General features: G+C 39.9%; 1 protein-coding gene across 1 annotated transcript; it reads left to right on the forward strand.

Annotated features, from left to right (window-relative positions):
* The first annotated feature begins 2,648 nt into the window (after positions 1-2,648).
* On the forward strand, positions 2,649-13,075 carry LOC109481883 (pancreatic triacylglycerol lipase-like). Its single transcript, XM_019784514.1, has 11 exons — positions 2,649-2,785; positions 4,908-5,215; positions 5,634-5,759; positions 6,650-6,755; positions 7,475-7,591; positions 8,006-8,143; positions 8,736-8,835; positions 9,648-9,778; positions 10,590-10,749; positions 11,617-11,702; positions 12,521-13,075. The coding sequence occupies exons 1-11, from the start codon at positions 2,731-2,733 to the stop codon at positions 12,688-12,690; spliced, it is 1,497 nt and encodes a 498-aa protein (XP_019640073.1). The 5' UTR covers positions 2,649-2,730; the 3' UTR covers positions 12,691-13,075.
* Positions 13,076-15,443: the final 2,368 nt, after the last annotated feature.

Consider the following 15,443-nt stretch of genomic DNA (forward strand, 5'->3'; position numbering starts at 1 on the left):
GTTCATGACTCTCGTACTAGAAGGCATGACTATTTATTGTTCTTTGAATTTTCTGAGCTGGTACTAGGTACTTAGAAGTCGGTAAAGGTGGATAACCAGTGGGGTACTAGTATGTGAAGATAAATTTGAATCTTTGAGAAAATATCACGATGTCGACTGAAATGTCACGGAACCATCAACAACACGACAAAAGGTCATACTCAGTTGTTAGGCCACAGCAAGTAAAATTTATGGATGACATCCTCCGCAGACTTCAAATCTAATGCGAGCGGGCGAAAAAACAAGACGGCCCGAAAAAAACAAAGTTCCTACGTTTTTAAAATGTTGACGTAATCATGGTACAAATGGTTCTGATTCAGTAGGAACATCAAATATACACAGCCAGCATCACATATCACTGCATCAAAGTACGAAGCAAAACATTGAATCAGAGTCTTTTCTTGTCTCCTCTTCATAGTTATCTACTATCCCACCATCCACCTTCCGGCATGGCAACAGACATTTTTGCAAATTTTCGGCATGTTGACCACTGTCAGAAGGCAACAAAATTTCTTGTTTTTTTCCCCGAAATCAGCCAAAAATTAATGCGCGCGTTGCTGTGGCCCTACTGTGGTCTTCGGAATGGGAAAGTGGAGTGGCTATTTGAGCGGTGACGCCCGTCGCCTAGAGCTACTTATCCAAGCAGGATAACAGCGGCTTTATGCCTTAGTGTGGGGGTGTTCGGGTTGTCAATCATGGTAGAGAGGTCGAGGACTGGGTTAGCCTCCACCAGGCCTTCCTGCGAGGGTACGGATCGTAGAATTTTCCATATAGAATACAACACGGGGTATTACGTATACGTATCGCCCGAGGTATCGGCCCGACCCGCTATGATATTAAAAAAAAAGTATTGACCAGGAGAGTCAGTCCGGGAGAAGCCGGTTTAATTTTCCCCTCCGAAGCAAGTGAACTCTACGTTCCCGTTGATAATTTTTTTCTCTATTTCTCAAAATTTTTACTTTTTTTTTAAGTTTGAATTTGACTCACAACCCCACCACGACCTACTCCCAAACACCAGCCAACCATAGCCGAACCTCTAAACCACTTCCAAATGTTTTGAAGCCGCACATGCGAACAGTAAGTTAGTAACCAACAATGCTGAACACCAGCCAATCTTGCTCCAGACCTACGTACTCCTAACCATGGTTGAGGGATTTCGGCTAAGGCCACACCAAGTAAATTTTATGGATGACGTCCGCGCGCATTGATTTTGGCCTGTTCCTAGAAATAAAAACAAGAAATTCCGCTTCCTGTAACTATGACCAAAGAGTCACGACAGTGCCGCAAATCACCAGATTAATGTGAAACCCGTAACGCGAAGAAAGTGTCTATTGACAGGACCATCCTGTCTTCGGGACAGGACCATCCTGTCAATAACAGAAAATTTGCACTATTGATAGGACCATCCTGTCAATAACAGAAAACTTTTCACTGTCCACTGTTCCACCTGATTTATTGCTGTTTTGATGATGAATAAAAGACTTCTTGCTTGTTACACTGTGTCACCTCATTCAATTTGTGTCCTAACATTTGTCGTCTCTTTGTATATTTCTAATATAGGCATTTTGTTTTTTTAGGGCCCTTGCTTGTTTTTTTCGCCCTCTCGCATTAGATTTAGGGTCTCCAAAGGACGTCATCCATAGAATTTACTTGGTGTGGCCTAATGTTTATCAGGCCACATTCGGCTATGTCTGACAGGGGCTTTATTCTCCGGAGAGGGAGCCACCATTACCGCGCACAATCGGACCATCTGCAGCGCTTGACCTAACTTTTGTCGTCCCTTACACCTGTCAATCAAACACGGGGTTTCTACCCTTACCCAACACCGTATCCTAGCAACTAATGTGGTCATCACCCAGGTTGAGTACGAGTTCAAGTGCATGAATGGGTGGAAATGACGTCAACACGGCATACCATATTGTAGCATGTAAAGAAAGCATTTTTAGCCTGGTGTACAGTCTACCGTGGTTCGGGCAGGATATCTTCGGGCCTGTAGTAGTTTTCTGCCACCCAGCTCAACTAGGCTTCCTGTTTAGAGTTTTGCATAACCGGACCGGAGTTGAATACTAGTGGACTTAACAATTCCCGTCGTGCATGCAAAACTCGTACCGGGGAGCCTAGTTGAGCTGGGCGGCAGAGAAACACCACAGGCCCGAAGAAAGCATACCCAAACCGCGGTAGACTGAACACCAGTCTGCTCGTAATACGTTTTAGATTTGTAAACCGTAAATTAAAGAAAATTGGTTTAAACGTTTGATGGATCCTCATTTTAAGCATCTGTTTTAATTGGTGTAGAACAATGTAGATAAGAAATGTTATGTACCTTTATCCAGCTTGTACACAGGACATAATAAAAAGAAACCGTTCATAATTACGCTTGCCACAACCAGAGCTTTAATCGTTTGATTCTAATCATTTGTTGTTTTTTGTTATCAAAACAATTCCCTAATCCATATATAAACATAGCGCCGTTATTCAGTAAAAGCAAATTACAGTGTGCTTTATTTTCCCCACAGCCCAAACAGCCCTGTGTTTTTTCAGCCGCAAAACCCTACCCCCTCCTTTACACCTACAGTTGGTACGTTCCGTGACGTCACTGATCGAGATTACTTGTACTGTAATTGTACGTGTATCGAATTTTCAGGGATTTGCTAGAACCAGTCGCACCGGTACCTGTACGCAAGGAACACAATGTCGACTGCTCTATCGATCTGTTTCCTGGCCTGCCTCTTTGTCTTCTATCCAGGTGGGTTTCGAGTCATTTCTTTTCTTCTAATCCCGTATTTTCTTCCAATTTAACTACAATTAATAGTAACGAAATTGTGAACTACAGGGTTAGAGTTAGAGCACCGTGGACCACTGTATGTTCAGTGTTGTAGACTATTAGAAGAATGGCGCTATAAAGAAGTGTATGCATAGGTGCCTAACCACTCAATGATAATATATTCAGTGTAGATGTGTATCGGCCAGTGCTATGCAGCCCAGCTATACAGACGGTAACAGATGCATGGATTTATATATAGCTATTTTGGCCAAGGACTCGTGACAGAAATATGATCCGGCGATTTGATATCTTTCTTTGGTACATTTATGGTACAGCAACTAGACCATGTTACTATAAATTCAATGTATATAATCAGATGGGACTTAGGTTGCATATCAGTCTACAAATAGACTATTATATAATGTTAATTCCCGATATTTTTTCTGGTTAAAATCGAAGCTGCAGTGAAAATAGGTCCATGTAAATATCTGTTAGGTTTCTCCACTCTCGTTGACCCATATAACGGTTGAATTTGTGTCAGAATGAAACAAGGAAATAAAAACGCTTGTATCGGGCGAAACATCCGGTGTACTTCGTCTAAATGCCGAAATACAATGACCTGGACTTGTTCCAAGCAGGGCTCGAAATTTGTTATTGGTGAATAGGTGCACTGGTGCACCCAACCTAAAAATTGTGTGCACAAAAATCTTTCGGTACACTACAACTACTACAAGAACGATTTTATTATAATTCTGACACTTAGATGTGAAGATTTGTACATGCAGGCCTGTGTACATGCTGTATATATTTAATGTCTTTGCATACGCAATGCTACGAAAATATTTGGGTGCTCCAGTTCACCCACAGAAAAAAGAAAATTGGGTGTACATGCACCCAGTATTTCAAGCCCTGTTCATGTACTGACGTTGCGTAAATTGATCATGTGTATACATAGCCATTGGAAACATGATCGAAACACTGGGAATTATGAATTATGTACTCAGGGTCTAATAATTTTAGCAAGGTACTGTATGTTTACATTACGGTTTATGAAGAACTCTAGGGGAGGGGCAGTAGTGGCCCGTAATGAGATTATCAATGCACCAATGAGGATTAAACCATCTAGATCAAACTGTAGGATTACGTGTATGCATTAGAAACTAGATCTTACAGTCATCTGTCGAAAGAAGGAAATAAATCCAACTACCTTGGGTGCTACTAGACAAATATCAGGCCGTTAGCCGTTTTCCTTCGGCAGCCAGAAGCCCTTCGCCCGCCTATCTAAATTACCGCTTCGGGGCCGGGGAGTTGAGCCCAGGAGGGAGTTGTAGGGCCAGCCAAACTCTCCCGTAGCGGTAATTTAAACAGGCGGACGAAGGGCTTCTGGCTGCCGTAGGAAAACGCCTGTCAGCCCCAAACGAGTCTGTCACACAGGATTAAGTCCGACAGGATGTGACGAGGGCAGAGCCTGGTAGTATCGGTAGTACTTGTGATTCATTGCGTTGGATGTAAAGCTCACTTCCCCTCCCCACCTAATATTCTGTACTAAGTGTTTTGTACAGTCAGTTCAGCTCATTGAATTTTTGTTATCTTTTAATTGCGTTATAAGATTGCATTTCGTTGCCTTATATAATGTGTAATATCTAAGTTTTACAGTTGCTTTGTTGTTTATTTGTATAATTACGCTTCGTACGTTTACTAAACATATGTTTATCTATGTTTTATGCAAGGTGTTACGACACTGATTTATCTAGTTAAATTAATAACTTAATTAGTTAATTAATTTTGTAAAACTTATCTGTTATCTGTCATAGTACTACTTGTTTTATTACTACTATTATAATTTGTAAAATGTCGGTGGAAGATCCCGGGCAAGCCATGAAGGCTTTTTATCTCCTCCCTCCAGCATATTCTCCTTTGCTAATACTACTCTCTTTTGTTTAATAGCATGCTAATTTTACTACATGCTAGTTTTAGTACATGCTCATTTTACTACTTCTTTACATACAAAAATACAATAAAATCGAGTTCCTAGTCATTGTTTACTGTCGCTTACTGTCCCGCAATGTAAATGATGATGAAACACAATTTTCTTATTGTTTAGGTGCGGAAGGCCTGGAGGTATGTTATAAAGACCTCGGCTGCTTCTCCAACGCTCGGCCTTTCTTTAGTGCACAGCGCCCCCTATCGCTTCTACCTCAAAGTCCAGCCAACGTGGGTACGACTTTCGGACTCTTCACACGAGAAAACCCCACAACGCAGGAACGGAAGAAGCTATTGGCCGAAAGGGACGATCTTCTGGAAGAGTCCACTTTTAACGGAGGGAGGAAGACAAAGTTCATCATACACGGTTTCCAGAACAATGGACACCGACCGTGGGTCTACAACTTGACAGACGAACTACTTAAAGAGGTGAGGACAAGAAACATTTAGACCCTGCTGGGAAATGTTTATCATCAGTTCGGCTTTCATGTCAGGGGTGTAAATTCTTCCATCTTTGATAGCATTGTCCTAGCCATGTGTATGTGTTTGTCACTGAATGATTGTACTGTCTGTTTTAACAGTCAAAAGTCAAACGCTTGATTAACAAGAAATGCTTTTACAAAAAGCTGGCCGGGAGCAAGAGGAGAATAGCTGATTAGGTGGTATGGCTTAAATAAATGGTCATTTTGGTGACTTGAATTGGACTAAGGCTAATAAAACTGTTCCTAGATGCACAATTGCAATGTATCATGGACTCCTTTCTTACGGAACAGAGCTATTTTATCAGCGGCTACGTACGGTAAAGCTAGAATTGCGTCCCTTCACTTTGTTTTATTCTGCCCGACAGGGTGACTATAACGTGATCGTTGTAGACTGGAAGGACGGAGCCGGCCTGCCCTACACACAGGCGGCCGCCAACACCCGGGTAGTGGCCGCCGAGACAGCGAGACTTATCCGCTACCTCAACAACCGGGTAAGCACATGGGATATGGGTCATTCTATTCTATTCTATTCTATTCTATTCTATTCTATTCTATTCTATTCTATTCTATTCTATTCTATTCTATTCTATTCTATTCTATTCTATTCTACTCCATTTTATTTTATTTTATTTTATTTTATTTTATTTTATTTCATTTCATTTTATTTTATTTTATTTTATTTTATTTTATTTTATTTTATTTTATTTTATTTTATTTTATTTTATTTTATTTTATTTTTATTCTATTCTATTTTATTTTTATTCTATTCTATTCTCTTCTGTTCTATTCTAATTCATTCTATTCTCTTCTATTCCATTCTATCCTTGCATACATGATGATACTGCACCAAGTGGCCATTGATAATATTCTAAAGGTCTAAACATAGAATATATTAGCCTTGTAGTATTGTAGATCAATAGCTCGTACTTATTTTATTCTATTCCCAAAGTTACACCAGATACATTATGACTTTCATGAAAAGTAATCAAGTATACAGAGTTTACAATCCATGGCCAGTTTATAGGGGTTTGAGATATGATTAAAAATTAAGGAAATGTGTATAGTTTTAGTTAGTTGCATGTGTTGTTCGTTTGCGTGTACTGACCGATATATAGTCACGGGTACCCATAGTTTCAATGAATGGCTAAATATTTGATTTTGTTGAAATGAGAAAAAAACATGATTCTTTATTGTCTCGTCTCGGCAAAAGTATGGTGATAACCTTTATGGATTAAGGTTTTGATCTTATTTTAAAAGTCGAAACGTCTTCTGAAAAGCATAAAAAGAGAGGCCTATGTGAAGTTGATCATTAAACCACACTTAAGCCAAAAGAGAAATATTACTTCACGAAAAAAATATTTTCTCCCTATCCTGTGTCCAGACCGCAGCGGACTGGACAGAGATGCACATAATCGGGCACAGTCTGGGCGCCCACACCGCGGGGTACGTGGGGCATGGACTGGGCGGGCAGCTGGGCAGGATCTCAGGTAACTAACACAGTCTGGGCGCCCACACCGCGGGGTACGTGGGGCATGGACTGGGCGGGCAGCTGGGCAGGATCTCAGGTAACTAACACAGTCTGGGCGCCCACACCGCGGGGTACGTGGGGCATGGACTGGGCGGGCAGCTGGGCAGGATCTCAGGTAACTAACACAGTCTGGGCGCTCACACCGCGGGGTACGTGGGGCATGGACTGGGCGGGCAGCTGGGCAGGATCTCAGGTACTTGGTATGAGCTGAGACGGGGGGCGCCACAAGTTATCTGGCAAGTACAACCCGCTACTACGGCCACTTGTCTGACGCCTCGTTCCAAGAGTAGACGGGTCACAATTGATTTCAGTGTTGGAAATTATTCAGTCTTTTCTTCATAATACATTGTAAATGTACAGACTTCTGTGCAACTGACTTATATAAAATCTCAGGTCCTTTAAATATAAGAATAGCACACTATATATACGTGTTATTTTGTCCAAAAGACGATGAAAAAATCACCTAGAGTAGCATATCTTCAATTTCTTTATTTCTTCAATTTAGTTAATTGCTATAGAGTTTGATGTTTGGTCGAGGTCACATATCAGATATAATATAATAAGGTGTTTTTAAATCGTGTTCAGCCACCCTATGCTCGTAGTCGGAGAAACAGTGAAACCTATGAAACTTTGCCACCTATCTACTGTACTTACAATGATGGATCGAATTGCCACCAGGCCTGGATCCCGCTGAGCCGTTGTTTGAACACACGGACCCGCTGGTGAGAATCGACCCTACAGACGCAGCTTTCGTGGACATCATCCACACTGATGGCTCCAGTATTCTCACTCTAGGTGAGTTCTCATATTGGAGCAAATATGGGCCATAAGTGTACTACGTAAAATAAGGCTCGAAGAAGTATCGACTGCATGTTCTGTCGTGTTTATGTCATTCCTTGTAACGTACGTTAGATTTTTCATATGCCTCAAACTGTCAAAATATCAATGGCAAGATATCTAGATGATGTAACGTTTATGTTGTTTTCATTGATATACCTGAGATTTCGTTCTTATTATGCTTGATAATCATTAAACTAGAACATGAATTCGAAGTACCAAATTGAATACAATATTAATTTTTTTGTGTTAATAGATACAATGTGTCTGTAAATCATCTTTAAACTAAATTGAAGTCTTGTTTAAATCTTAAAGGATTTTTTTAAGCTAATAGAGATGTGCTGAGTTGAGATAATGTTTCGTTCCCGGCAGGCCTTGGGCTTGACCAGCCGGTGGGTGACGTAGACTTTTACCCAGAAGGCGGTGCGCGGCAGCCAGGCTGTGGTGCGGAGAGCATCATTTCTAAGATCGGAGTGATCGCAGAGGGACTAGTGACAGACGGGGTTAAAGGTGAGACATCGTATTTGTGATCTTATAATATCTTCGAAGAAGAAAATGTATAGTTATGTTTACCTGGTACCTTCGTCAGTTTCTTCGTCTTCCTATCCAAGCACATAAGGTCAATGGACCAGACGTCTGTCACCATGGTAACTTCTGTCGTGAAAAACCCTTGGTTTTGGATTACATTACGTATCAGGACATAGATGGGGGGTCACCCTGTACTAGCTATATGTACGGATGTGTTTTAGTAAGAATTATAATTAGAATTGGTAGTTTTTTTTAGGCAGCCTATACCAAAGAGGTTTAAAATGTTGATCTTTAATCTCCTTGCAATTGGCTACATTGGATGGTCCAATTTTTTAATCTGCTTGACACAAGTTTCCGGAAAGGTAGTTACTGTAGTTAACTTTCATGTAATGATAAACTCTTTCTATTTTTTCCTTATCCCAGACACATACACACGGGTATGTGCATGTGTATGTATAAGTTAAACTCAGGTGTGTGCAAGTAAAGCTTTGTATTAAATTCAGTTACCCGTATGTAGTAAATAAGAAGTTCACGGTTTCTCCCTCTGACTCTGTTTTTATCCCCCCTGATTTAGCGGCCAAGAACGCCTTCAGCTGCAGCCACACCAGAGCCATAGAACTGTTTACCGAGTCCATCAACTCTCCATGTGAGTTCACGGCGTACCCGTGCTCCAGGTGAGAAAGGCACCACAATATTTTCTCACGACATATTTGTTATGGTTTGTACATGTAAAATGTCTATTCTGTCGGACGAAACACATATGCAAAAGCAGAAGTTGATAGTTGGTCATGGCCATGGCCATGGTCATTTATTACAATCTTAGGATCCACTGAAGCTTGCCATATTGTGTTTCTTTCCACTCATATGCAAATTGTGCTTCTACATATAAATAGCTCAGCAATTCATTTAAAGCAATACGATGGTGAAGGTTGGAAATTCAGGTATATAACACATTCAACAATTTAAAGAAAGTAAATCAAACAACCAGTTAAGGTATTAAACGTAATATTAACGTATTAAACAAAACCCAAATTTCAAATTATATTTTCAACATCACAAAGAAATGAACCTTTGTATTAGAGTAGTTTTACTGCTACTGTTGTTCTGTTTTAGGGTAGATTTAGAGCTAATGTTGTTAAATTAGTATCAGTACGTAGTCCTGTATGTACTGTATACCTTTGCATCTGTTTACCTGTACTTAGCCTGATAGGGAATGAATGTGCAAAAAAGGTTACCTGATTATTCAAGAGAGTGAAACGATTCAGTCATCACCCATATTTTTTCACCAGTCGTGAACTATGAGTGTATTTCTAAAGACAAGTGGTGATAGTGTTGATTTTCTCATACACATTTCTGCTAATCTGGGTACCATCCTACTTGTATGCCGGGGCTCCCACACTCCCTACTTGTTAGGGAAGCGAGTGTGGGAGCCACGGCATACAAGTAGGATGGTACCCAGGCTACATTTCTGCATATTTCTGTACAGCTGGGATGACTACGAGGCGGGAGAGTGTACTGACTGTGACGGCAGTTGTTCTGTGATGGGATTCCATGCGGACAAACATGGCGGCGCTGGACTACTGTACCTCAACACCAACGACAAAGACCCCTTCTGCCGTAAATACATTTCAGTCCATCTCGAGGACTTCATTTTATGGATGACATGACGGGCGTGCAATGATTTTAGTTTAAAGTTCTAAAAAAATCAACCCCGAGGAGGCAAACCTGGGTGCCATCCTCCGTAGTCGGTGGTAACTAGCGTCAATATATAGGGAGCCGGCAGTAAGTACATACGGCCTGGCTACGAGGCTACAAAGAACTCCCGAACTCAGTACACTGCCGACTCATATGTCGCAAAAGACCAGCATGTGGCGGCTTGTCGTAAAATAATTACTTGACGCAAATATACTACCGCATTCGGCAAATTCGCAATACTTTGTACTCCTGTGGTTTAGCAGCATTTCTTGGGCTGGATTTTTTTCATTCGCCCTGATTGGCATTAGTTAGTCTTTAGAGGGTGTCATCCATAAAATTAAGTCAGTGTGGCCTAAGTTTGACTAGTATGGAATCTAACCGGGAACACCACATACGAACTCCGTTCTTTACGTCTGTTGTCCGTTGGCATTCAAACGATTAAAATTTGCATATTCCACAAAATTCAATATGCATGCCAAGAGGATGTAGTGGTTGTAACGTTTAAGCCTGGATTTCAGGCTAATTTAATAAATAAGTATTGGATTATCCTCATTAGAATATAATCAGCATAGTTGTAGATAATGGGTTCGTTAAAAATGTGTGTGAATAGATTTATACATATGTACATGCGTTAACATCTGAACGTCTTAATATTTTGACTATTACTTCTTGACGTTTTGTGTCATAAAATATCAGCTTTATTCTTTAAAAAATGTGTTTTTTTTAATTGCAGTAACAGACGTGGCCCTGAGGAACCGGAGCAGGTACTGTGTACAGTCTCTTACACGTCAGAACCAGACTGTGATAGAACGATGCGTCAACACGATGGAATCAGTCTTCCTCAACTTCTCCACTAACATGAAGGACAACGTTGCAGAAGAAATCTTCTGTAGGTCAGTAACAAAACACTCAATTTTTACTCTAAAACTTTATTACCTTCGCTAGAAAGCTATGTTTTCTGTTTTTTTTATTCCAACATGTAATCACCAGACGTGGTGACGACATACTCAAGTTTTTTCAACTTATATTAATGCCGCCATCAACACAGGGGACAAATACATGACAGGACAATACTCATTTACACCTGAGCGAAGTGAGGAAAGTCGTGGCACAAGGGCACAAGATCGGTGGCATGTCAGGACTCGAACCCGCGACTCTAAGCTCCGAGTCGCGCACTCTGCCGCTACGCCACACGACACAAACATTTTCTGTTTGGCAAAAGTGGAGGGATTGTGGATGCGGCTGCATAACTCTTGAACCCATGGATGGATGTTCATTTCTGTTGGAGAGCTGTTGAGAAGGGGAATGTTAAGAGAATGGGCCTTATGTCGGGTTCTTATTGCGTTATTGCAGTAAGACGTTTTGTTGGTTTATTTGTGAATAGGATACCCTGAAATGTAATGGATAATTTAGTAGGTGGGTATGGTTAAGTCAAAGAAAGGTGAAGTTTGATAATGTATATGGATACAGTTTAGACAGTATTGCACAGGGGCGTGCTCACCTTTGTCCTTTTCTTTTTTTCTGATTTTATTATCCCATTGTCTATGTTTTAGTGAATATTGTCACGGATTTGTATCAGTGGTCAACACAATTCAATAACTATTTGAAAAAGGGTTACAATTGCCTATCATAAGTATATTTTTTTAGCTTTTTTTTTAAAATGTTATGACGTTATAACTCACACTTTGCTATTGTTCACATATACTTAAATTGATGTAACAGCCTAAGTTTGATTTCTTTTTTAAATTTCCTATGTACAGTGAGTACGAACTGTTCCTGAAATGCGTCACGGCAGTGTTGGACACAGTCCAGCCTTGTAAAGACACAGCCGTGAAAACCGTCATAGGTAAGTTACAAACACTATAAACAACATAAGTACGCGCCTCGTTTTCGTGCAAAATCACGTGCGTTCGCGCAGCGCCGTACTCTCGCGGGACCGCTTTTCAAAATGGCCGCGGAGATTGGAATTACGTCTATTCTATGTCGGGCGTTCTCCTTATCCACTCTGTTATCTTAGTACAACACTTTTGTATCGTTATCTATACCTTTCTACATTTATTATATTAGTTTGCAGAAGACATATTGTTTTGCTCTGTTTCTTCTTCTCCATAAAATATGGTCAATGACCTGTACCAGACGGCTGTCACCATGGTAACTAGTGTTGGATTACACTAACATACTAGTACTTATATATTTGCAAAGTGGTTGAACAGGAAGCTCAAGGGACTAGTCACCATATATGGTGTGTGAATACATTATGTAGCAAAGTGGCATGACGCTGTAGGGACTGATCACCAAAAAATATAAATTGAAATAGAAAGGTAACATTTGCAAAGCAAATGCATAATGTTTACCTTCACATTGTCTAGCCCAGCAAACTATTTCACTGTTTATTCTTACTCAAAGACAAATACATTCATATGTATAGTGAACAACCTCTCCAACTCTGTTCTGCTACATAATGTAACCACAGGGTGTTGCTACACCACAAGTTACCATGGTGACAGACCAGACGTCTTTCAGGTCATTGAATTGTTTGAAAGGGAAGAGGAAGAATAAGATACTGAGCGAAAACAATATGTTATCCTTCAGTGAACGTAAACATATTTTTTTGTAGAAGCAATTCAATTCTGTGATTTGGATTTTGAAATCGTACCTCTCTAGGTTCAGCCTACACGAACTACTCTCTCACGGCAAACTACGAGTGCGACGATCGGCACAAGAGTTACCGGGGCGGGCAACCCTCCGTTCTGGGACAGACGTACCTCAGCATGTGGATAAACATGGCTGCTGTCGTACTGTGCTTCTTCTTGGTCACCAGACAGAGTCGTTAGATGATTCTTTTGCAAATATAGTCTGTTCACGTTGTTGTGCCTAGTCTGAAACTGACACGTTTTTTTTTAAATTGAAAGTTTGACTCAAGCATTCGTTATTCTTATTTTTTGTCACTTCAGTTATGTTGGTTCCTCTGCATACAACTTAACCATTAATAATTCTTACATAATTTATATGGGGTTAAGAGACTACGTTCGGACAGTAGAATAACTGCACTGTATGATAGTAGAAAAAGGAATTTTGCGCACACAATAAACACAGTGATATTGTACCAGTGCCTTACATTTTTATTCATATTTGTGTTTTGGTGCCACCTCCAAATACGTTTTAATATGTATACAAAATGGCTTTAAATGGACCCTTAGTTTTATACCGTTTCATATGTATATTCTCAATACAGTTAAGACCATTGTCCCCCTCCCTGAGCCTCCCTGCCTCATTGACTGACAGCCCAACTTTCAAGTGTAATGTACACTTATTGGGTGGTTATTTTCTGACATTTCCGACAACTACTAAAGCACAAGGTCAAAGGCAAACTCTCTGCCTACATAAATTTTGTGAATAACTTGCTAATATTATAATATTGATATAATAAGCACATCTAAATTTATAAACTTCAAGTGCCCGGCGGGACCCCTAGACAAACTTTTTTTCCAGCAAATTTGGTATGTATGTATTTGTCAGTAAAAACTCTGTAACATCCCATCGATCCCAGATGTATCATTGTTATTACAACAGAGATATTATCTAATATGTTCAGAGTTTTGGCAAAAATCACATGCTTGCAATATTCATACAGGGTCAGCAAAGTGTTGGAAATGTTGTGCACTCTGGGCCCGACACAGTGTTGTAGAACAACTTGTCTACTTTCTATACATGTGTTCAGTAACTCAAAAGAATGTTGTATGTGGATGCGCTTTTAGGGCAAAAATAAGATCACAAAAATTGAACTTCTGGCTTCTTATGAACTGAAATCTGATCACTTTGTTGGGATAAGTGGACAATACAGCCAATTAACTTGTTGACATAGCATGTTCCTTGTTGGGGACCAGACTACCCGAGGAGAACAATAGGCAGTTCACGACTTGTCCACACCTTTACCTGCTAGTGCCAGACAGTCAGCTTGGCTTGGTTTATCAGCAATAAACAACCATTGTTTCAGGGTTCCAAGTACTAGTACATTGTAAGACTAGAAAAAGACTACTTTATCAAAAATCCATTTCTTGATCCAACATACTCTACAACAACATAAGGAACAAGTCGATAACATCAAAAGTATAACTATAATGTGGTTGGAGCAAGCTTTTTAACAAGTTGATTACACTGACGCACTCACTATCCAGTTTACTAGTATCGTCTGTTGTTCCCCGACGCAAAAGGGTTCTATAGAGCTGCTACAACTTACCAAAATTCGAAAAAAAGTGTGTGAAAGGTTTTACCTATGTCAAACCACTAGTCTAAACACTAGTATAAGAGTACTCTCCTAAGTCCTGTAATAAAAATTGCTCATCAAAAAAACCAAACGGCATCAAATCCAAAAAAACATGGAGGGTTATCAGACTTTTGATTATCAACGGTACCCCTGGTGTTTATGATAAATATACTCAGGTTCTCCTTTATTAAAGTCTCAGTGTTATATGGTTTTATGCCTTGTCAGGCTATTTGCAATGAAAATGTCACATTTGACAGAACAATCGACCATTGTGTAATGTTGAGATCTGGGAATCACAGAAATTAATAACACTAGATATATGGAATCCTTTGTCAATTATAATACACATCCAGCACTGTTCCTAGACAGCCAAACATTTCACACTCCACAGAGGCCAGGTATCACCTCACCTGGTTCACCGGCCCCCCTCTTGCAATGTTTTCACACTGGGCAGGGTCAGGGCAATTATCAAACAATAGGAGAAATCGGGAAAATTCAGGGTCAAAGGTTGTATCCATGTGTTGCTAAGGCGCCTGACGCCCAAATTGCTGGGGGGTCGTGAAATGGTCTTAACTCTACTGAGTTTACCGAAATGATGAAACATTTTATTTTCAGTTGACATATTTTTTAACGCTTTTATGTTGTAAATAATGATGTAACAAACATGACCTATGGCTTTAAATATTAACAAGGCTATGAAAATTTTTGTTGGGCTACACATTACGCTATTTGAACTGGACGGTGTTTATTACCTTTTCTAATGCCTTTTGTATAAACGTGTGTAGTTTATGTAAATTGTAGTGTAAAATAGGACCACATGCAAAGTACATGTTCAGTAGAATATGGTTCCACAATGTCACTAATTTCTCACCATGTTAAATAATAAACACAAAGGCTACATTTACAATGTCTACTCGTGCCTGTATGTGCATGTTTTGGTGTAAGTAAGTTATATTACATATGTGCTTCAGGGGTCTTTATATTACACAACCACCATATCCCACGGTATTATTACATTATATTGTTCGTGTGAAATATAATAAGCAGTCTTTGGATGGATTTCATTTCTAACCAAAGTTATCCATTAAAAATTAACTATGGTGCATTATAATTCTAACTAACCCATGAGTATGCTGCTCACAGAAATGTAAGAACATTGTCGTACATTGGACCGCCATTTCTAGAACTATCCCTCAAACGCTCCAGCAAATGAGATAGAAAAGCTATATAAAATTATGCATTTACCTATTGGACGGCCGTTACTATCACCCATTATACTGAACGTTTTGATCCACCTGATGCTTACATTTTAAAGCCGGA

Source organism: Branchiostoma belcheri, unplaced genomic scaffold, assembly GCF_001625305.1.
Source record: "Branchiostoma belcheri isolate BF01 breed outbred unplaced genomic scaffold, Haploidv18h27 scaffold58, whole genome shotgun sequence".
Lineage (NCBI taxonomy): Eukaryota > Metazoa > Chordata > Leptocardii > Amphioxiformes > Branchiostomatidae > Branchiostoma > Branchiostoma belcheri.

Bases quoted from the DNA above. Each gene is read 5' to 3' on its own strand.
- LOC109481883 (XM_019784514.1), top strand. From the start codon at position 2,731: ATGTCGACTGCTCTATCGATCTGTTTCCTGGCCTGCCTCTTTGTCTTC. The intron at 2,786-4,907 runs GTGGGTTTCGAG...CTTATTGTTTAG, and splicing joins CCTCTTTGTCTTCTATCCAG to GTGCGGAAGGCCTGGAGGTA. The intron at 10,750-11,616 runs GTCAGTAACAAA...TCCTATGTACAG, and splicing joins GCAGAAGAAATCTTCTGTAG to TGAGTACGAACTGTTCCTGA.